At 39.8% G+C, this 24634-nt stretch overlaps 2 protein-coding genes across 5 annotated transcripts in view; one reads left to right on the plus strand and one right to left on the minus strand.

Annotated features, from left to right (window-relative positions):
• LOC110986339 (sodium/calcium exchanger 1-like) overlaps positions 1–7790 on the plus strand; it is an 83264-nt gene extending 75474 nt beyond the window's left edge. For all 3 annotated transcript variants that reach the window (XM_022248127.2, XM_022248129.2, XM_022248128.2), the window contains one exon: positions 116–7790. In XM_022248127.2, coding sequence (XP_022103819.1) covers positions 116–504 — 389 coding nt within the window. In that variant the 3' untranslated portion in view covers positions 505–7790. The remainder of the gene's footprint in view (positions 1–115) is intronic.
• Positions 7543–24506, minus strand: LOC110986338 (uncharacterized). 2 transcript variants are annotated; one of them, XM_087137747.1, is made up of 17 exons: positions 24392–24506; positions 21981–22083; positions 20881–21065; positions 20051–20124; positions 18432–18550; positions 17923–17984; positions 17157–17248; positions 16170–16260; positions 15598–15763; positions 14948–15079; positions 14438–14567; positions 13895–14108; positions 12447–12680; positions 12046–12166; positions 11382–11471; positions 10129–10290; positions 7543–9083 (listed from the first exon to the last, which is right to left on the minus strand). In XM_087137747.1, exons 3-17 carry the CDS (start codon positions 21046–21048, stop codon positions 8968–8970), a joined length of 1971 nt encoding a protein of 656 aa, XP_086993873.1. In that variant the 5' UTR covers positions 21049–21065; positions 21981–22083; positions 24392–24506; the 3' UTR covers positions 7543–8967. The 2 variants fall into 2 exon arrangements, with proteins under 2 accessions (XP_086993873.1, XP_086993850.1); XM_087137724.1 differs by having other exon boundaries at positions 21992–22083; positions 24392–24500.
• Positions 24507–24634: the final 128 nt, after the last annotated feature.

Below are 24634 nucleotides of genomic sequence, written 5' to 3' on the forward strand. Positions count from 1 at the left end.
GGGCAGGATTGGAGCATAACCCCGTTTGATGCCCATAAAATTGGAATGTCCATTCCCATTTGTATTACTTCCAACTCCGACTTTGGCTGTCTTTTTCCCATCTGTTTACCACTAGACACTTTTGCGAGCAAGGTGGCTGCAGTTGGGGACAAACATGCCGATGCATCTATTGGTAACGTGACAGGTAGCAACGCAGTCAACGTGTTCCTAGGCATTGGAGTCGCCTGGACCATGGCGGCCATTGCTAACCATAATGAACCCCATGGTTTTGAGGTAGATCCTGGAGCGCTGGGCTTTTCCGTGATGCTGTTCACTATCCTCGCCGTCGTGGCCATCATTACGCTGATGGTGCGGCGCAAGTCGGCGGTCATTGCTGGCGAGCTTGGGGGACCCTCGACCATCAAATGGATAACCAGTGGTGGCTTTTTCCTACTGTGGCTGGTGTACGTCATCCTGTGTAGCCTGGTAGCCTATGATGTTATCATCTGGACGAGTAAGGGGTAGCAGGCAACCTGGCAGTGGTGGTTTGCCATTTTAAAAATGCCTGGTCCTTGTTGAAGGGAATCACAACAGAATGAGTGCATGCTTCGGGGCACACTTGGAAAAGATTTTTGGGTTGAGGATGATATCAAGATTTAGGCTGTTCTGGAAAGAGGGCAATAGTTTCATATATGATGCCTTGCCTGACAAAGGTGTGACGGCGTCAAAGAGGTAATCAGAACCAATATCTGTTTATTGTGAGGTAAAGAACGAAACTAGGACGCTCAGGATGCTGTGACCAGTGTGGATCAACCACGCTCCAATTATACCCTGATTCATTAATGAAGCTTTAAAAGTACTCTGTGTTCAAGAGCTGCCATATGATTTCAGATAAAATCACAAAACAAAATCACTACCGACATTGAGGTAGTGGCCAGGCAAACATTTTCAAGATTTACTTGTTGAGTAACTGTAGCTTTGGAGAGGTCATCCTATGCAGGGTTTAACTGCTGGTATGCAACATTTCTCTCCCCTCCCCCCGATATGGTTGAGATGTCAGACCTTCCTGAGTGCGTACATGTAGTCTGCAAAGTTTTCTCCCATTATTATTAAGGGACTGTTATCAAAACCAATGTAAACTCAAATTAGCCATGATTGTGTGTATGAGCATATGGGATCATAAGCAAGAGTGACGAGTTCGTTTATGATTGTTGCCAAACAGTTCCAAGTTGTTCTGAGCGACAACAAAGCTTCTTTCTTAGGAATATGTGTACATGTATACTCGACAAATTTACTGCATCAGAGGATTCACCGAATTGAGAAGAAACTCCCTTTTTTTTCCCTCTTGAGCAATTTTGTATCATAAGAACCACCATGGTCATTTGTGAAAGCAACATCCGGGTCATCTGGTTAAAAGGTCAAATACAGTACAGCATCAGAGCTTTTTGTGGGAGTTGGAGGGATTTTTCTGTGGATGTGAAGATCAGTAGATCTTCTGACCTGATAAATGAATTAGGTGGACTCACAGACAGTGATCCAATTATCAGCTTGCCAGCAACAAATAAATTATTTCCTTTTGCATCCTTGCTTACCACATGTTTCAATATCATGGCGGTATGTCATGCCAACTCAGCCGCCGATTGACACATGCTGGTTGAAGGTATGAAGGTTTCTGCCATCCTCTGTGGCTACTTTTTAAATTATTTAAATGCAATTCTACTATTTGCAAAATGATTTATTTCAGACATTGTTTAAGGTTTGTTGCTATAGATATAGCGCTGTGTGCAATAGCATCAAGTCATTACTGTACATGTAAGTATAAACTTAACAGTTGCCATATTAAGTTATTTATTTTAGCTGTGTTGTTTATAGAATATTCATCATTTGTTCAACATTTCTGAATTTGGTCATGTGAAAAAGTTTCACACGGTGCAGCAAAGAACCAGTACTTGTTTGGTTTATCTTATTTATTACAATAGTGGTACGGTATATAACATGCAGTTTTGGAGTAGCTTCCTTGTAAATAACATTCATTCATGAGATAATACTGTATTTAACGAGGTGTGCTTGTAAAACTGAGTGTATTTTAGGGGCAATATTTTGCATTAAGCACCATTGCAGCTTTGTCTTTGTTTACCAGTCTCTGTGCAACAATGTTAGAAAGCAGTAATCAGTGTAAAATGTAAGGTGGTAACTTAGTTTTTTATTTTGTTTGTTTGTGTTTTTTTTTTTGGCAAATTTTTGTTTGGTTTGGTTATCAGGTTTTGAACACCGTGTTTCATTTGACATACTATATCAGACTCTTGTGCGTGATCGTTTTTGTTCGTCACAAACAGGTGTTTGGGGTGTTTTTTTTTTCATCAACAAGGTTAAATTAAGAGGGTAAACTCCACAGCCATGTGATACATTCCCTAGAGCTTAATGCTGGCATCAGCTAATGTGCATTGTGCTGGAAATTAGGCTCGTTATGACAACTGTATCAGGTTGCTATGGTTGCGCTCACCGACAATTGTCTGCTCTCGAATTGCTCCCTGCATGTAGCCTGATTAGATGTAATTAATTTACACTAAGTGCATACATCTAACATAATGCATAGTTTATTCAAACAGAATTTTAGTTTCAACTCTCCTTCCATTGATACATGTTGACGTGTGAAAGGAATAACTCTGCATTCTTAGGTCGTGTTTGTATGAGAATTTCTCTGCCTGCAGAGCTTTATCAAAGAATGTCCAATTTCTAAGCATTATTGGAAGGAGAATTACATCAACATATTTATGACTTAGTTTGGGCCGTGCAAGTGTATTCAAAGAGATGTATTTTGGGGTTACCTGATGTTTTGAGTTTATGTTGAATCCAAGTGTCTTGTCAGTGCTTGTCAGTTTGTTCCTGTTGTTTTGTTATTGTTTCGATAATTTTTTTCAAATTTGGTCCATCGACCGTCAGGATTCCATGACACCAAGCTGTGGCCATGAATGGATTCTGTCGGGGTTTACTGAAATAACTACTGCTTCAGTGATGTTTTAACTTTGTTTTTCCTTATTCGAGTGTGGCATTTTTCCATTAACCTTGAAGAAATCTATGTTCCAGAATGTGTGCTTTAGCAGATGCGGCTTCATTGCGTACTGTGTGTAATTTTACAGCAGCCTAGGGAGTGCAATATTGTCACAATGGACTCAAACGAAAAACATTGATCTTTTTCTTTTTCCCCTGATTAAGGATGATTTGATACACGTTTTTCTGATTCGGTTATGTTCAGCTGGATAACACAGTGCAGCATGTACTTGCGAATGTGCAAAACATGTGCAACAACAAACTAAAATGAAGAAGCTTTTTGGTGGAACATTTCACACGTTAAGTTAGCAGCACGTACATGTGACTTGATCTAATATAAATAAATTTTGATAAAACGTTGAGTTACAGGGACCTTTTTATAAAAAGTGTTTGATCCTGCTCAACAAAATCTGAGTGAAACCATATTGAGCAGGGTTGACTTTCCGTATACTGTAAAATGTTGTGTTTCCTCATCATGACTGCAGCTGCTTTGGTTTCTCAGTTTTTCCTGCAGAGGCAGCTTGTACAGTGTACTTTACCAATTTTTCAAACTTTGTGGCTCTAATTCTGTATATAACTTAATAACGGTGTGTTGCCAAGTCTTCAATAATCAATATTTATTGACAAACTTTTTCAAGCTAATTTCTGAGTGTTGTACGCTGTATATGACGTAGAATTAGGAATGCAGCAATCTAGTAAACCAAAATTATTCAAACAGTAACAAGTCGTTTGTATGTGGGTGAAAAATGGCTACAGGTAAGACAGGTCATTGTGGCACTCTGTGTGTGTTCTTGGAAAATGTTCCAAACATTTGGAGGGTATATTCTTCACTAAGCGTATCTAAAAGACATTTCAATGGCAGACTTGGATTTGTGTAGCACAGTGCATACTGAAAGCTTGTTTCCTTATAATCTTTGGTCAAGACATCTTTCTCATGGCATTGGGTTATTTCACACATCAACAATGTCTTGACCCAAGACTTGTTTCCCCGATACGACCAGAGGCATTTGTCAAGGGTGCGTCAGTTCCATTTGTGGTACTGTAAATGTTGGCTCAATCTGGCTGTGATGGTGACCAGATGTTTAATGCTAAAAACCACTTCTTGGATCTATGTCGAACATCGAAAGAAGTGGTAGTATTAATGAGATTCACAATTCTGTACACTGAAAAAAAATCTGTTTTTCTCCTGTACGAAAAGCCTCAAATAACCCCGTACTCTCAAGTCAGTTTAGTGATGTACTCACTTCTGCTACTCCATACGTCTTTCATGTAGGCACTTGACAATAAACATTGCTGCTCAGTTTTTTAATTGCATTTCCCTGTACAAAACCTGCAGCCTACCTGGGTACTTGGGGTGAAAGGAACATAAATGTACCACTTCAGCTTTTACTGATATGAAAAGTTTCCCTTCTCCTAAATTAAAAAAAAATTCCCCATCATGATGGTAAAATGGTGTCTGAACCCGTATTTAAAATTCAGGGGAAAAAAGATATAAAGGAATCGTCTTTGCCCCGGCCGAAACTGTTCTGTATTCACTGACGTCTCACAATTGGCAGAGAGTATTATGACTATCGACTACAGAGGCATCTAACACGCAGTGGGCAAAATAACTAAATGAGTAAATGACTGCATTACATCGAAGCCATCTGCAACAAAACTGACCTACTGCACCACAAATTTGACTACATTTGGTGTCCAAAAACAATTCATGCACAATGCTTGATTAAAATGTTTCAGAAACAAACTTTGAAAGCGCCATCACAAATGCTCATTTGTCGTGGGGCTTTGTTTTAGCCTGAGGTTATTTGGGGGGTGGGGTCTTTTTAAAAAAATTATTTGAATATTAAACACTGACAATCTGCCCGTAAAACCTCATGCTTTGAAATTCTCAACTGGAAATAAACTTGCCTCTGATTCTCTTTTTAAATTAAAAAAATCCTTTTAACGATTTGATGGAACTATTAATCCCTTTTCCTGAAACTTCATCTGCAAATCAATTAAGAATCTATTTACAAGTTATACACATTTCAAGATTTTCCTTGTGCAAATTGAAAATACCATTGTCTATGCCCCTTACATGTTGAAAAATTTGATTACATTTAAATTTATACTCCTATCTAATCCCCAGTAGAGTTGTTATGCGTGTATTATATATTATTTATTCTAATGTTCACAAATTATTGTTCTGTATATTCCATGTGTAGCAGTGAAGTATCTTTGAGTTCTAAAAACTGCCACATATTCTATTCATTCCAGGACTGTTTTGTACTCCTATTCAGAAGTAAAAGAAAAAATCTGTACTTTTGTATTACCTTTAAAGAGTGAATTTCCAACTTTAGTACCGCATGGGCCACACCAAAATCTTGTGTCTAGGGCTAGGTCATTTGCAAATACGTTGGCACATGCTGGCAGTAGACTTAGCCATTGGGTTGGAGGTCTGTTTCAGACATGGCATAATCACTCGGTGCAGAAAAGCTGTGGGCATTACAGAACGACATGTTGGAAGTACATACATAGTATCAGATTGCAGCCTATCTCTATGGGCAAGACAGTGATTATATATGTCTGGTTTTGTTGCGTTTCAATTTGTACCATCTGTTATCAGTGTATAATTCCTACTACTCAACTATGCCAATTTATGAACCGGTGGAATCACCGACAATCCACAGGGAAGTTATTTGCAGGTGTTACCGATGGTTACGAAAACAAAATTACACCACAGTATAGGCAGGTGTTACCAGTGGTTATGCAAAATGCACCCCTGTACAGGCCACCAACAATCATGTAATCCAAACCAACGTTTGTGAGAGGATCAGAGTACAGGGTTTTGGGATCTGTTAAATTTGGCATAACACAGGTAAAATAAGAATGGCATTGAAATTCAGAAAGGAGTATATAGGTTTGTTTGCTGTCCCTGCATCAGTGCACATGCAAGCAAAACAGTAATTGTAACCAGCAGATGTGATGTGGGCCAAATATGTCATGAAGCTGTTCAGCAGAAAGTTTGGCTCGGCAGTTTGATTTGACTAAGTGTAAAACAAGACAGAAACCAGTCATCATACTATGCATCCTGATGGTTTCTGGTGACCAGATCTTGTTGCGCACATATTACGAGAGCTTGACTAAGTCTTACATTTTGCCTGTTCATTAAATTGTTTTCTAATCATTAAATTGTTTTCTAATTTATGTTACCTTGTTACCAATTCACTTACTCAAAAAATGTTTGGTATTGAAAGAGGGAACTCCACAAATGTATTTAGATATATGCCGACATATTTGCCAGTATATGAGATAAATATAAATATGATACAAATAGTTTTTAGTCCTATGAATTAACTTTAGTCCAAGTTGGTTTACATATTTGTGCAGAAATTTGGAAAATTATTGAAAATGGACAGTTGATTTGGTGGTTTTTGCTGTTTTACTAGATATACCTCAATTAATCTATGAATGACTTCTGAAAATCACGGCAGCTTTAACAGCCGAAAATGATTTTCTGTTTTGTAAAATAGCCAGTGATTTCTTATTTGTTTAGTAGCCTTTCGAAAATGGCTATTAACTTTGGTGTAATGGCAATAAGATATTGAGTATCTGCTGACTGTGTAGAGAAATTTTTGACATCCATGGGGGGCTTGTCCATAAATAAGGCAATGCAACAGTGATTTGATTTCTGCATAAGAAAGTTGTGCAGTGCTTGAAACTTTAATGGATAAAGACACTTCTTCAACAAACTTGGCTCTCAATATCTCCTCATTCCTACTGAACAGCAGTCTTGGGGGTGGTAACAAAATTTTTGGGGGGGTTCAAGAGGTTCTTGCTCAACCTCTTTTTGAAAACTTTAGATTTCAGGACAATGAAAAATATTCTTGAATTTTAATACTTTCAGGCTCCAAAATGTTGGGTGGGTCATATGAAAGCTTAAATCATCAGTCAACTTTCTGCAACAGTACACATATAAACACTTGGTCTATTCACTTGTCACTGAAAGGATGTTATCTTGCATCCATTTCAGTTCCGTGCCCTCGTCTTTACATACAAGTCCAAGGATGCCTTGCACTATGCAATCTTGCAGACATAAAGAATCATTTTGCATTGGATTTTGGTGACTTGCTTTCCATGTTGTTGTCTCTTCCTTGCTTTTTGCTTTTAGCAAGAGATGTGCAGTGAATAGAATTGTATATTTTGATGTGACATGACATCTTTCTTTTCTCTGAAAGTAAATGTAACTAAGTTTGGAAAATTCTTGATTCTGAAACTGAAAAAAAGAAAATCTTAGGAATTATGTTGATACAATGTAGCAAGAATTAGTCTATCACTGCAACTAAGAACAGCAACACTTTTATAAAAAAGTTTGCAACAATTTGTGCCGATAAATGATATATAGGTCTGTAGCCCATGTCATTGCTGTCACATATATGTTGGTGGCAGGGATGATTTGCTCTGAATTTCTCCTTTGGTAAGCATTGGTGTTTCAAAATCATTTGTAATAAAGTATGCAAATGGAAACATGTCTGGCTGCCACTTCAAGTAAAAAATGACATCAGTCCTTTTTCAGTGCTCATTTATTTTCTGTTCACACATGGATCTAGTGTTTAGTACAGAATATGTAGATACCACCTGCTTCAATTCATGGATTATTCTTTCTTCTTGTGGCCTGTCTCGGGGCATTATTTATCGTGTACAATTCCCCTGCTTCAATGTGGCTAATTTTTTTTCAACACTAGTCGATGAAATAAAAAGTATTTGGGACAGTTGAAACATCCCAGCGTCAAACTTGCCGGTTCATTTAGTTGTTCTATGTTTCTGCCATCCATTGTAAATGGGAGGGGAAGAGGGGTAGAGATTTGAACAGCCAGTAGAGGATAAGTTGTCGAATCAAGCTGAGAAGGGATCCTGAAAAGCTGTATATGAAAACTGATGTTTCAGGCTACCTCTGAAACTGTTGCCCAGAGCTAGGTTTTTGACCATTGGAAAATATGTCAATCATGCTGACAACACCTGTTTCGGACACTGTCTAATTCTGACACAGGAAACATGCTTTACATATAAACCACCACAGACAGTGGACAATCTGCTTTTGTTCTGCTGAGACAGGTATGAATGGACCTTTTGTGCACACTGTTAGAAAAACGAGACAAATTTAATTAGTGGTTCCTATAGGCATTTACAGATGAAGGCACACTCGGCAGTGAACTACCGGTAAATTGAAAAATGTTTTTGAGTTCACCAGATTGAACATGGCAACAGGGGACATGTTCACTTGATCTGGTAGTCTGCCTTTGTGAGGATGGCTGATGAGAGTATAAACCACCATGTGCACCCAAAGTCACAGCTAGTCTCTTCTTCGTTTCTCCACACACACTCTGAGAGGTCTCAGAAGGGGGACCATGTATTGAACCTGTCCGATGTACACGGTACATTAAAGGAAATATCACTCAGTGGCAGTACCCAAGAGTGCTGCAAAATATTGCTCGAATGATTCCAACAAGCCAAAATTTGTGCCGTTCAACAGTATATCAAAATTTGGCCACTGAATCCCTGTTTTTCATAAGTCAAAATACATGCATTTGGACAAAATATTCTCATCTTAAGTGGTTCAATAGTTCTGCATATTTTAAATAAATTACAAGTGTAAAATAACAGAAAGGAGACTACATGGAAAGCCCACGGTCGATGGGCTTGCTGCAGGTGTCTGTGTTAAGTGACAATTCAAATGCAGTACACAAGATAACGCTCAGCTCCAACTTCATAACTATACATGAATTCATAAGATTTGGCAGGATTCAACTCCTGGCTTTTTTTTGGATCAAAATTTCAAGGATCAAGTAGAATCCAAAGTGGCAGAATGGAACCAATCCCTACGGCATGATAAATGGTTCCTGCGTCGCCGTCTGTCGTTGGAATGCTGAGGTGCAATGTCTGCCAGTATCCGATGTGCTACCTCTGGAGGAACACCACAGCTGTAATTGCACAGGATTCTGCTAGAGAGAGTACGGGTACCAGACATGTGGCAGGAGTCGCTGGCAACAGTTTATCAAATTCTCCTGTCAGTGCTGTGGGTGGAACAGAGCCGAAAATGGGGAATCAAGAAGACTTATTCAGAAAGATCAGGAAGTCATCAAGCATGACCTACATGTAGGAAGCTTAACATGCAATTAATACAATAGAGAGTTCCAAGTGAACACGCGCACACTTAGGTGTGTAAAAGGCATTAGCGCAAGAACCAGCACATAAACCAACACATGTGAGTACACCTGAATTTACACTACACTTCGTGGTTCAAATGACCTCACACTTTGGTACTCTATAAGGCTGGTTAAATTACAATGCAAACATCATTGCACTGATACATCAGTAATCAGGCAGTAAATTGTGACCTCCCAAAGCCTCTACAGTACAAAGCCTCTGAATTCTTATGAATTTTGCTCCAACCCCCTTGTGACATCAGATTTATTTTTCTTTTACATCATTGTTGACTATGACCGGGTCTTAACTATGAGACACCTCTGATTAAATTCAATTTACTTAAATCATAGCAATCTTGCTAATCATTCCTTTAATTGTGTCATATATTTCTTTCCATTCCTGTTTTTCATGTACAACAAACATGTATTTGTTTCTTTGTGTGGTTTAAGTGGTACATATAGGACAGCAACGGTAATTTGGTTTGGGCTTTTTTTTACAATCCTGCAGGCGTGTTGCTATAAACATTTATCTTGTCACCTTTTCTACATTCATGTATGTGTTTGTGACTTTTACCTGCAGAAATTAATAAATGAAAATAAATGACCAATTATACAGTTTCTAAACTGGTGAAGTTTTGCTCAGAATGATTTACGTGAAGAGTTTCAAATATTGATCAAAGTCAGCTGGACGACCCTCATGTGTAACCACATGGAAAAATATTCTCATACACCTAAGAAAAAGGTTTCTCTTTAAATCCCATTTTGAGGCTGCAATCACACAATTTTGATGCTTCATTCAACAAATGATCAAGGAATTCTTTTACATACCGATCATCTGAAACCTAAAATGCCTACTTCAAGTGCAACCAGTCAAGTTTGTTCATCCACAGCTATAACGTTTATATATGCTTACCGCTGAACAACTGCCCATTGCCAGTCAATGATTGTTTGTAGAAGACACGCACACACATGATGCTATCCAGTGAACAAGCCTGCTCCTTTAAGTGCACGCTGATAGAAGTTAGTAGATCTACTACTAAGAGTTGAAGCTTAAATTCCGCTTTTGGAGTACTGCCTGCAATTAAAGCAAAACTGTGGAAGTGCGCAGAGCTACAAAACATCATGAAAATTACTTGAAGAGTGAGGCTGACGTAATTTGAAGGCTGTCTTTTTGAGTGACTTTTAAAAGTGAAAAGTCTTATCACAGGAACCTTCTAAGGTATGACAAAGGAATAGTCCGGTAATGTTGTGTAATTGTCACAATACCTATCACAGATGTGGACATTGTACTGGAAGTTGTAATTGGGAGTTGGGTAAATATACCATGAGCAATCCATTATTGTTTGTGTCATGAGCATATTAGCTCAAACATGCCACAAACTGAGGTTGAGTCAGTCAAGTGTGACCATTATGTTTACCAACATCAAGCACCTCAAAAGTCTCCCATTCAAATGTAATGAATGAAAACTTGTTCAACATCAGGAAGACTGAGATTAAATTACATTTAGGGTTTTTTATAAACAGCCACATGTTCCTGGCAAGCAACTGGCAATAACCCTGATCAAATACATTCCACGCTACAGCTCGTGTCTTTTGCTTGAAAGTGTCCATTTCGTGCAGGAACAGAGATTATGATCAAAGGCACACAAGCCTGTAGCATCTACGAGATTCTTACTGTTACATCTCTATTTCATTTTAAGCAAATTCTGTCTGCAGCTAGAGGGTCATTCTATAAATTCGGGGTCCAAAAGTGTGACATCTTCCTGTCCCCATTACACCTGACCTGTGTCATTTGATTTCCAAATGTCTTTGGAATTGATATCAAACTGTTTTTATTTGTTTGGCTGGTGATCTGCATTACTTTATCACTCTTGGAAATTACAAACTTTATTCCAAACTCACAAAATCACATGGTAGATATGACAGGCATCAGGCACAAGAAAACATTTGGCACTGCAAAGTCATCAAATAACCATAGAATTTTTTGGCAAGGGGGCAAGGCTTCAAAGTGCATACAGTCTTCCTGAGAGGAAAGAGGTTCCTAATAGCACCATGAAACCGAGTCCTGATTGGGTGGAAAATCAACACAACGCCCCGAGTTCTCATCACATCCAACCACAAATATTCAACAAAATGATTTGCCAAAACATACGAGGATTGACTTACTACAAACAAGGACCCCGGAAGAGTTTTCACAGTCTAGACAGACGTTCAATTGCACAGTTGATACTTGGCCCTGCACTGTCGCGCTTGAACCTGCATTCAGAAATACCTCAAACAGTTCAGTCTTTCCTTTTGAGGGTGAGATTTCCTTGAGTAGTGTGCTATTAGGCTGGTGCCTTGCTCTAGGCTTGTATAGCTTGGCCAACAAAACTCTTATTGGGCCATGCAAACAGTAGATAGCAAATACTTGGGAAACATGGGTGTCTTACAATGCCTGCTGCTATAAGGGTCTTCAACTACTTACTGCAGAGCAAATGAAACCATATCCAGCAAGAAATGAGACCGAGGGGTACCCCCCCAACATGTCCAATCCCTATACACATTCCAGACTATTGTTACTTAACACATCCCCCCAAGATGTCTGAAAGGAATTCCCCAGATTCCCGCAAGACAATGACCAACACAAAGCAGGGGGGTTCTCTCCGTCTCATACCTTGTTGCATATGAATGAAACAAACATTAATGTCAAGGCAATTTAAAATTGATGCCATTAGAATTTAATGGCGGAGGCTCTCTCACCAGCTTCACATGAGACGGTAAACTGACAGTAGACAGTAAAGAATCAGACTACTTAAAATGAGAAATATGTCCCAAGTTGTGGACTCACATCGCCATGATGCAGCACTGACGCTAGCTACGACCTGCCACTCCACCAGAACACCCTTTGGCAGATGGGGAACCACGACATAGGTCACTGCCCTCAGGGCCTGGCTTGAACAGGAATGCTCCTGAAGTGGATTGGACGGAAGTAAAAACAGTTCAGAGTTGCGGGGGGGGGGAGAGCGGGAAACAAGGGGGTTGTTGGGTGAGCGAGGTGGGATGGGGTAGGGAGGGTTTGGCAGGTAGGGTGGGTGGATTAGTTCGAGTCAAATAATAGACTGAACAGATTTAGGTTGATCTGGGAAACTTTGGTCTTCAAGTATAAAAACCATGAATCTTTAGGTGTTTTTAATGTAAATGTCAAAGTTGCAAATTTTTAACAGATGTTGGTCCATGTTTTGCACAAACCTGTTTGACAAATCTCTCCCAGTGCCTCCTGGCAACGTTTAAATGCCGTATGTCGGTAACATAACACACGCCACCAACAACATTGCTCAGCGACACTCCTGACTGAATGGCGGCTAGCACTCGCTGCAGGCTGCGCAATGAGAGAGCGCACTGCGGTGTAATACCGCCCTCTACAGTTTGCATGGTGCTTGGGCACAGGCTTAGCATGCCAGCTGAGAAAACGAAAGCACCCATCTGTTTTGAAAAATGAAACACAAATAATAGAGAACTTTTGACAGAAGTGATTAACGTGTATTAGTTCTTGTACAGAAAATATTTGACAAAGCTTGTAATCAGAATTATGGCTAAGCAATATCATATGCTCATAGAAGATATGCTGGAACACATTGAAGCAACAAACATTATCATACATGCCACCGTGGATGGTAGCATCTCTTCATTAAGCAAACACATTTTGTGCTAAGCAGATCTACTCGATAAGCAGCTCAATGAAATTAGTCCCAAGTGGTTTTGACAAGTTCACCCACGGCAGGAAAACCACCGCTAGATTAAGTCATTCATATAACTCTCTTAATATACCAAGTTCTGCCTTGAACTTGGCAGAAAAAAATATTCAGCTATAAGGAGACTTTGGAAGTAATTTGGAGCTGACTGTGAGCCAAGAGTAGGTGCTAATATGAGCCAAGAACAGATCCTTTATCTGAAATATCATCTCCATATAACTCTACAGGCACCTCTCCCTTGTGGTCCACACCTATAACTTGTGGTGAGTGTTTAGTTAAATGTATAGTCCTAAATACCTCAGACAGTCTCTTTATTCAACAACATGCAACTAGACCATGTGCCCACTACAATAATGCCCGCTACATAAATCATGCGCTGGCACCTGGATACGAGACAGTTTAATCGATTCTGTGCGCCAAGTCCATATAAGGAGATTCCATTGGAGAACTTGCTCAGGGCATATACCATAAAATGGATGGGGGTGTCCAGGAAAATGAAAGTAAAATTCTAGAACAAAATCATTGGAAATTCATTGTATTTTGACTTCTTTTGACTCTCTAACTAAGATGGTATTTATGAATGAAAATAAAGATTTGCTTGGCCGATCTTAAACTAACGTACATAAGTAAGACCGGCTCAGGAGACTGAATGCTGAAAATGCCCGAGCCGCACATTAGTCGCGTCCATTTTCCTAAGCCAGTCTTCAAGGCACATTTAAGACCGGCTAAGCACATATTTATTCCCTTTATAGTAAAATGTAGTAATGGATGTGCATATGAAGCATACCAACAAAGTACATATGGAAAAGTGCCTTCAGACACAAATAACTAGTGTGCACGTGACTATGTGTCCCCCACAGGGGTAATACATTCTTGAGTTCAAATCAATAGAACAGAGAATTTTAAAGCCAAAACCCTTCTCCTGTAAGGCCGTTGTTTTCTCACCTGAACAGCCTGACTGTATGGGCCAATGTTAGCCGGTGCCCAGTGAGATATACTCTGTACATGCATGGTGTGTCTGTGCACCGGTGAATCAGCGATGCCATCACCACATAGGTTAGGTTTGCCATCATCACAGCCAGGATTTCCTTGCTGAACATTTCTTTGAGCTAAGCAGTCAAGCTGCAGGTCGCATGGCAGGTCAACTTGAATACAGACTCTAGCAAGGTACAGAGGCAACATGTGGATAAAAAAGAAAGTTTATTTTTAAGCCTAATGCTCAGTCTTACATACGTGTATCCTACTGAAGCATTAATCACTACAGCCCAACCATGCAACCAAATTTTAACACCCTACTGCGCATGTCCAACTAACCACTTCAATGAAGTATCAAGTTGAAACAATCTTTCAACAGACGCTACAATGATGTTTCCGAACTCAAACAACACAAAAGTTGTCCTCACAAAAAAGTTGGAAGTTTTGAAATGAAATGGATAAAAGTACAGGTTTGAGGACTATTTTGAGCATGCGCAACAGGCCTTCACGTACCGTGCTGGGGGACGCTGCTGATAATATCTACAGTACACCGAGTTGATTTGGGAGAATTGGGACATGTCTCTGACGTAAAGGTGGACTATGATGACATCTGTGAGGTAGTACCCATGGTTACCAAGACTTTCTGAAACAAACATTTTCACCCACACATGTTGCAAGCTACGCATACTGTACTTTGTGCTAATTCAGAAATTACTCTGAATCAGAATAAGCTTGAGTACACTACATAAAGCATTGTGCAATTAAACTTTTTTTTTCAATCGTATTATAAATCTGTACAATTTCACTTTTTGCAATCATAGACTGCACCTGTATATATGAATAGGGCCTACACAATTACATCTATGTGAAGAATAACAGAATAACAGAAAAACGCAAGTGTAGACTTTTACCAGATGATTAGAAAATGGGGTCATTGGAAAATAGCAGGAGGCAGAATTGAATTTGACGTGAGAATCATCATTTGTACTATGAACCATTTGGCTACCACATCCAAATCCTCACCTTTCAATGACTCCATTGCTTGCTGTGTACTTTCACTTATTGTTGAACAATCCGATTGTGTAGCAGTTATCCCTGACACCCACATGTAGCCCTCGCTGGTGATTTTACACACTGGAGGTAGTGCATCCATCGCTGACAAAAAATTAAGTTCCCTAACAAAATCAGCTTTACTATTTGCAACCCCACCAAAACAGCACCCAACACTTTATGTTAAGGAAAATGAAAAAATATACCTTCAACGACACGAAGACGTAACGTTCAGATTCATTAAAACCTTCTGTAGTTATCACATTTATGTTTCGTTGCTTGAATTTTAATGTGTATCTCGATAATTCAAAAATAATTTCAAACTACTCCGCAATTAGGCCCTTCATCTCTACAGACCAGTTCAACAAGTTGTTCACATGCATTGTGGGATGTCTGCGTGAAGTGCTATATGAGAACTGTTTTATTACTATTATAATTTACCAGAAATGTTCTTCTTGTAAAATTCTGAATGAAAGTTTCTGACCTGTCATCACCATAATCACATAATTATCAAAGCTGATGACCTTATAACTTGAGTGGCATCACTTGAGTTAGCTGTGTGTAGTTTACAGAATTAATAACGAGTCACGTTAACAAACGCATCAATGGTTCTGTGTGTTCACCTTTATCCGATGTACTGTTTGTATTTTCTTTGGGTTTCTCCTCTTCTGGCAAATGTTGCTCTACTTCCGTTTCCTCAATCATGAAATCTTGCAGCTCTAGGAGGATTTCAGAGCCTCTTTTCATTGGGATGCCTTTTATCCTGTCTACAAAGGTTTCTCCAACATTCTGAAGTAAATGACAAAGAAACATGACAAAGTTATTTCAAAAGTTCGCAGATTGGAAAAAAAATTTCCATTCAGCTGTACTGGCAACATTGGGATTTACATCTTTTTGTAGTCCTGAAGTAGTTTTGCTTAACATCATTCTCAACCCACAAAAATGTTTCACTGTTCGTAAGCCAATCATACAATTATTCTTGGTACATGTTTTGTACCTTAAACTGCAAACAAAGAGCAGATAGGATCAAGATTCCTGTTAGGAACCCGTTACAGGACTACACAATCAGATCTGGGATTTTGAAAGACTTGATCACTTCTGTTCATGCATGCCTAAGTGAAGGCGCCGACTCAGCAAGTCCATGAACATGTAACGACACTCATGATACCCCAGCCTGCGTTGGTCCTACACTGACCTGTTTCTCCTCCAACTCCACATTGAGAAGGTTAAGATACCACACAGGTGCAAAGGCATCATCGCTGTGGTTGATCATTTCCTGATGCTTTCTGAAATGGACAAGGGGAAAAGGCCGTAAAGAAAATGAGCAAACCTAAATATTTCTTATTGATTTACTATGCTAAAATAGCACCAAAAAACACTTAAAATGCTGTGGGCAATGCTGTAATAGTCTTGACTTTCTTCCATCAAAGGGACTTGCTCTTTTTGTATCATGAACGAAATAAATTATCTCTGTAGAAATTAATTTCTCACACCAGTCTTTCAATTCAATGTTTAGAAATGGCCAGATACAGGCCACGTCCTTTTCATGACAGCAAAATTGCAAAATTCTTTAATTTCCACCTGAATCAAATAACTCATTTGTTTGTTTTTAATCTTTTTTGGAATATTCTTCTGACAAACAAAAAGAAAGTTTGCTGCTCATGCGTTATACACAAGTTTACGTCAGCAAAAAAAAGCATCTGTCAAGTGAGCATATGAGAAAAAGGCACACAGCGTATGCATGACTTCTCACTGGAATGTGGACACACCGGTCAATAACAGGACAGTTAGCACCCGTGTAGCAACTCTGCAGTTTAACTCAACGTTACTTCATGCAATTTGCCACAGAGGGAAAAGTTCATATGCATGCATTATACACACGAGGAGCCTAAAGCTAAGTTTGTGATCTAAATGACAAAGACGCACAACACAATGAAGGGAAAAACGTTGAGTTGAAAGCCATGAGCCAGTTGAACAGTTGACAGGTTTTCACAGTTTACAGCTTGTTCCAAAGACAATAACGTATCAAGCTCCAAACTTGCCAAATGGCTTGCACAAATAGGCAGACCGATGCACTCACTCTACAAATATCCAAGAGAACTTTCATTTAATCCAGAATTGCAGATGGTAATCCTGAAGCAATGCTGGCACACATTTGTTTTATTTATTCAAAAAAGCTTACACGTTCAACTTCTTGGCAAATAGTGGGCAATCCAACGTAAATGTCTCAAACTCCCCACCCTCGCCGCAGACATTCAACTGGTATTTCTCTTTCTGAAATCAAAACAAGTAGCTATAATTAGCCGAAAAAGGGACTGGATTGATTCAATTCTACCACAAAAACTGTACCATCCGTTTTGTCTTTTATTACCACCATTGAGTTTTAGATTATGAAATAAATAGCTCTGGGTTGCTTTCACTATCCAAGTTTTACTTGGTACAAACCAAACAAAAACTGTACCATCCGTTTTGTCTTTTATTACCACCATTGAGTTTCAGATTATGAAATAAATAGCTCTGGGTTGCTTTCACTATCCAAGTTTTACTTGGTACAAACCAAACAAAAGGCATCTATTCTTTACCACCAAGTGTAATTATCCAAAAGGTCCAAGTATATAACGGTATGTGGGCCACATAGCCCTTGTCAAATGCTGTTTCCCCAGTCAGTTTCCTTTTACGGCATTAGAGTCTTTAATTTGCATATTTAATATTTGTATAATTAATGGTAAAAAGATACGAAAACTTCAAAAAAGAAATCATCGGCACAAGAAATGTAAGCTACGTGAACAAGTCGGCCACTTTTTTGGCCGCACAAAATACATGTAAATCCTGGTTCATATGAATACAAACGGCAGCCAGTGAAGAATGTCCCATCACATTACTGTCTTGAAAAATGTGCAGTTGGCTGAAGTACAGATGAAAACAGCCACACAGTCGAGAATGCTCACCATGCGCAGCATGTGGGGCTGGATCTCCTGAAGGGTCATTCCAAGGTGTGCGGAGGTCAACCCTACACAGCCAATAACAAGTGAACGCAACTTGGTCAAAATTCTTATCAGGATGGACATGTCTTTCTTGTGGATTTTGTTCCAAGTGTGAGGAAATAGCCCCTGCTCTTGACAGCAAGTTTTTCAAAGGCGTCCCAGAGTTGCAGTCACTACCATCCCCCCTAACGGTCCTCAAGCCTCCAGCAGGTGGACCGAGGACTGTTACCATTAAATGACTTTGGGTTCTCTGATACCCTATGAAATTAAGTTGTTTCAGTTAGAGCAACAGCGTATGGAATAAGCTGACTAATATGTAACAGTGATTGAATCACATTCCAAATCCTACAAGTACACACCAAAGTCACAGCTGAACTCACTAGCTTGTTTTCAACTATCATTTGCATTTGTTCAGGAACTAAAAACACCCTGCACTGAATAATACTATAAAAGGAGTTTGAACATGTTCATACCCAAGGCTGCCACTTTGATGATGATAGCCTCCACCCCAGCCGTTATCATCTCCTGCAGAAGTTCCTGTTGATCCCTCCGCCAGAGGAAAGCCAAGGGTGTAAGCCCAAGTCTGGAACACCTAAGAGCATGATCAAATCAGAAACATTTGACCACTAATGGGTATTACTGTTTCTGACGATGGAACAAGGATTCCTCAAAGACTCCCCATGGCACTCTAGCCTACAATGCTAAAGAAACCTGTGCTGGAGTGGTCTTCATGTCTATCGCGGTCTATATCATCCTTGAACCAGGTTCCTATCCCATGAGGCCAATGTCTGAACCTCCAAGATCTTTCTTCATCAATATTCACTGATTTCAGGAATATCAGTTGCACTTTGGACCTTCAAAACAAACTTTGGGGGAGTTAGGGAGGCGTAGTGGTTCTTTCCTGGCCTTTATACTCTGTGGCCCAGGTTTGATTCTCAGCTCAGTCCACACGTTTTACCCAGAACATTTCTCTGGGTGTTGTTCTCCCAACTCTCAATGTCTCCTCTCTATAGATTCCTTTTATAGGTTTACAAGCGTAGTTTACAATGCCGAGGGTGCTTTTGAAGGATCCTTGGTTTCATTACCAGAAATATTTAATAATAACATTCGACACTGGTTACAGGATGTCAGGGCTACAATCCTGGACAAATCTCATTGAAACATCCCCCCCACCCCTGTCAATGTTGTTTCTCATTGGGTAACCTGGGCTTAATCTTGGTCCAATAAATGACCACAACACTGAATGGGGGAGAGGAGGATCTTTTCACCGCGCTCCCGCAAGGTGTTCCAACTATTTTGTCCAGGATTGTAGGTGCAGTGAGCACTATGCAGTACAAAAACCACTCTCTGGTAAGCAAACAGGTGTTACTAGCAACCTGCCAATCCACCTTGAGTAAAAAAATCCCCTCATCGGTTGGAAAGAGCCATTTTGGTGAGAAGTGTTTATTTTATTGGTAGCGATGGGACCGTAACCATGCATTTCAATTTGTGAACCAGCAAAGTGCAGTTCCCACCAAAGGAACCTTCGTTGCTCAGAAAAAGGCATCCTTTCTTGGTCCCCCTGGGGCCCAATATCCTCCGACTCACTCCATTCAAACAGATTAGCTTTTGCTTTCCAAATCACTCTCTGTTTGGAGCACAGGGTCCAAAGCTCACAACCTTTCATGCCAAAGATAATCACATATGTTCTGAGGACGTAATGATTTTACATTTCAAAGACCTTTCAGAATTCATATCCATGCTGCTGATAGCAGCAGTACTCTATGATAAGGCATTAAACCTTTATAGCCTAACAATTAAAGAGCACCTTTTAGGAAAACACATTTTCTCTGATTTTATCTTTTCAAATACACATAGAAGCATCCAAATTGTAAGCAGTGTCATTTGTCTTCACAGATCAAATATAACAAGCTTAAAAGGGCTTTTTTCTGTTCATGCCAAGATAGGAATTCTGAATGTAGATTGCGTCATTCTGAGAAAAAAATGAGGGGAACCCTTTCCCTGTGTTCGTAGTGGATAAACCCTGGTGTCAGAGAAAATGTGTTTTCCTTAGAGGTGCTCTTTAAGGACTTTTTAAGGGGCGATTTCTTACACATTTTCCACTCGTACCCTCTGGTAGTTGGACAGAATGGCTCCAACAGAAACACCCTCCACCCCTAGGTCCTTCTGAAAAAGCAGGAAAATAATATGCCAATCCTAAATATTTGGCTGGTCTGTCATCAAAATTCTGAGAACAAGCATGCATGAAACGGTCAAGATGACTTACATGCCACTGAAAGGCACAACGGGTGTGACAACCAACTGACAAAACAAAAGTGTCTTTCCACACAAATTCCAATGGGAAAATTAAAAGTCTGGGATAGAGGTTAAGATATTTTTGTAATACCGATGACATGGCTTCAAAAATCAAACTCGAACAATGCGCATAAAATTTTGCTCTCAGACAGCAGAAAGTAAAAGTACCAAAACACAAAATATACGTCAGAAAGAATAGGGCACATGTTGAAGGTTGCATTTAAACCTGGATACTTGGAATATCATTTATCTAAAAATCAAGTTAGACCTCTCAGCTGCAAATGAACTGTTTAGAATTAAAGAAATTCCAGAAAAACTCTGGGGAAAGTCAACAGAATCAGGTAAGGACTGAAAACCAAATCCGTACGTTGGCCTGGGGAGGATTTGAACCCAGGCTGCAGAGGTAGAAGGCAAGGAAAGTACCACTGCGACCACCTGACTTTCCAAGATCAATTTTCCACATTGGGAAATGAGCTGTTGCAACCAAGCGCATCAGGGTTTTTCAAGGGTATGGATCTACACATACATGTGCATACACCAACCACGTTCTCCAAGTTGCCATCTCCAACAGAATGTTCAAGGACAATCCCCGGTGTGAACAAAATAATCCAATGATTTTTCAAGTACCTTAACTAACTTCAAGAGTCTGTACAAATCCTCTACTTCGTCACCCTCTGTTGCTGAGTAGTCCCCGCCCGGTTCCCGACACAAACCCTCAATGACATCTTGGTAGAGTGGTAGGCCCATGGCTTGGGCATATAGCTGGATGGCATGATGGCCAACTGTCTGGTACATGTAGCTGTCCACCTCATCTGAGGGAGAACATGCTTGATATCAACTAGTCTTAGTTCCAAGACGTTACTACCTGTGTTCGTGTATTAATGAACGCTTTTGCGCAGTAAATTTTGCCAGTCAACAGAGGGCGCTATGTAACGTCCGATAGTGCAAGATTATTGTACAGGTGCTAAGAATATGTAGCCCCTCGCTGGTCACATAGCGCCCTCTGTTGACTGGCAAAATTTACTGTGTTGAAGCATTCATTAATACACGAACACAGCTACAGATAATAACGTCTTGGAACTAAGACTAGTTGACATCAACCAGTGAGTGAAACACTAAATTGCAAGCTCGGAATGAAACAGGTCGTAGGTCATATAAGAACAGCAAGATGTGCTTGAGAGCTGGGCCATTTCAGAGTAGCCATGAGCCACCTAACAGGCACTGAACATGCTCAAACCAGCAAAAAATGTATCTAGGGCTTCCACTGTGAAGTGCAACTGTACAAACATTTTCAGCAGGGGAGTCCAAGAGAAATAGTAGTGGTTTACAAAGGCTTTAGAAGAGAGGGAAGAGAAGGCTTGCGGTAACACCATGTGGATAGATCTCTTTGGAAAGAAGTAAGGTTCTGATAAGAACTGTTGAGTGTGTACTCAGTGTTTAGACTAGTGTGCTCTGGTCGTCCTCACGAGTAGAATGCCAGACTTCGGTTGAGCGCTGGTATAATTGTTAATTTTTTTAATTTCTCTTGAGGGGAAAGGCTGATTGTTTTCTTGCCAACTTTTTTAGTGTTCACATTACACAATATATGTAGGCCAAGTACATATACTGAACACATACAATGTACACCTGTTCACTTCTGCCACAAGCACAATAAAAGGCCATTATTGGCAAAGCATACATGTATTTTCCCCCACCCCCCCCAAAAAAAAGAGAAGAAAATTGGAAACCTGGTTTTAACCTTCCTGTTTTGGTCTGAGGTTGGCCAGGGCAACAAGGCTGTGACCTTCTGCCACACACTGCATCATGTTGTAGCAACTGTCTTTGCCACCGCTGTGAATGAAAAACTCAACAATTAATTGGTTCATTTATCCTGGCATGCATACATGTACATGCAAAGTGAGCAGGCCTTTGAAACTTTACATAATTTGTACGCCATGTGATGCTCTAAAGCCAAATTTAATTTTGTTAGTTGAGATTAGTTAATCTGATAAACATATTGGTTAATGAACTGGTACAGCAAAACAACATTGTTGGCTGATCACACTACATTTGTTGATCAAGTAGGAAATCACATAGACTTCAATTTCCACAACCAAGGGCATGAAGAGTTACAAAGAAAACCATGATTGGCTGATGGTGGGATGATTGACCAATCACAGCCATATCAAAGCCATGACCTGGCAGGTTTGGACTGTTAGAATTGATTCAATGATGCCCATTGATTTTGCGATGCTTCATGTTACATGTACATGTAGTTGTTCTAAAACAAGCATAGCCATGATGACTACCCACATAACTTTGGGGTTCGTCATCTCCAGCGCTCCCATCTTTTGTGGGAATGCAGCGGATGACAAACCCCACAGTTCTGGGGGTACATGTTGGCAATTACTGAAGTTGGAGAAAGAGGTCGCGTAGAACGACGTGCATTTTATACTTTATTACAAAATATCACATTCACGTTGAAGAGACATGACATGAAAATCGAACCGCAGAAGAAAACGGGTGATTTGCAATAGTGCGCCTCCAAGAGTTTGAAACGCGTTGACCAATCACAATGTGCGAAATCTGTCAACCCTTTCCAAATGCACATTGGGTAAATGGATTTCGCGCACTGTGATTGGTCAACGCATTGCAAACTCTTGGAGGCCCCCTATTGTGAAACGCCCATATTCATAGAACAAAGTATAAATATTTAGGATATGCATATGACGCATAACGTTCTAAGTGGCCTCCTTTTCCGACTACCATGATGGCATGGGGCTTTCCACTTCATATATGCAGCCAAGCTATACAGGCACTGTACAATGTACATGAACATGTATGTCATAGCAGCCAACACTAACACCAACTCTTATGACCAACTTGTTGGTTTGGACTTAGATTTTTTTCAATGATCCCCATTTATTTCATAAGCATGTATCAATATACTAACATGAAGGAATAATACATGGTTATGAGAAAGATCCCAATTCATTTTGTATTGGTTTGGACTCAATTTTGTTTTATCATGTTTATCAGCAAATTAACTGCATGACCAGTGGTTTCAGGGGTGTATTCTCAAGTGGTGGGATATTCTGAAATTACTCTGATATGGTTAAGGCCATAGACAACCCCTACTTTTAAGACACCTCTCCTAGAGCTAGCCCCAGATGACACGTTGGGCCAGTCTCATAAATTTTTCAACAATTTCTTTTGTGTTTGCTTTTTGAAGCGATCTTGGAGAGGATGTCATTAGAAAGATTTTGATATACATGTACATGTACATGTACATAAGTTTGGATTCCATGGGACTCTACAAAGCAAAGAAATATTGATTTAAAGCAGGGATGTTGGAGATGTTTGGGGATTTTTTTGTACACGTGTATAATGCAGAGCAAAGTACCTTATGGATGAGAGTGGATTTCGATTGAAAAGCTTCAAATTGTTCTTATTTGTGCCTTATTTCACTGAATGAAATGCTGGCCTTCCCTTTGAAAGCTGCACTGCGATTGGTCCAATTTGCTTCCATTCCAATGACCAATCACAGCTCAACTTTCATTTGGGAAACAAAAGGAAAAGATAGGAGCTGTGTTGCGATTGCTCAAGCTATCATACAGTTGACAGTTAACGTGTTCGTGTACTATTATTAAGACTGCTGCTGATTTTCTGTAGGCCTAGTTTGGATGGGCAAAATGCTAAAAAATTTCACCATTTCAATGAGCATGCACCTATGAGTATGAATGAACCTCCCCATCTGTCATCTAACTTTCCCACGAACTTGGGCATGTATGAAATTTGATTGCACAAATAGCTGTGACGGAAGAGTAAGTTGGCAGAATCAAAACAGCCAACATGTGGGAGTTAGTACTGGTAGTACATGTAGTTGTACATACATGTAGCTATCTGAAAGGGTTTGTCATGTTTGTTCTGGAAGTAGGCCTACAAGTACAAGTTGTCATGACATGCACCGGTACCTAGGCTACATCATACATGTATGTCATGTAGGCCTATGTAGACATGGTAGAGTAGCCTAAGCTAATTTTGGATAGAAAAGCTGTCACGGCTGTGAGGAATTTGTTTACAAAATGAGTGAAACAATTAAGTAAATATGTCCTTAAATACCGACTGCCTATACAATTCCAAAACTTAAAAGCCTCACCTAATAAGAGCAACAATTTTCATTTTCGGTGTTGCTTTAAAGCTAATGAGAAGTACTATTGCGGTGGTATTGAATCTCCGCAGCATGCAGCATGCTCCACCTGTGTATAGCGCCCCCAAGCGATTAGGTCCCCCTAGTACTCATGCCGCTCCAAAACAATATTCAGACATGTATCACGTCTATCAAACTGAAAGATGGTTTACTACAAGATTTCTTTTGGATCATTTTAAATAAGATTGTAAA

Source organism: Acanthaster planci, linkage group LG01, assembly GCF_054643075.1.
Source record: "Acanthaster planci isolate LZ-2023a linkage group LG01, COTS_SCS, whole genome shotgun sequence".
Classification (NCBI taxonomy): Eukaryota; Metazoa; Echinodermata; class Asteroidea; order Valvatida; family Acanthasteridae; genus Acanthaster; species Acanthaster planci.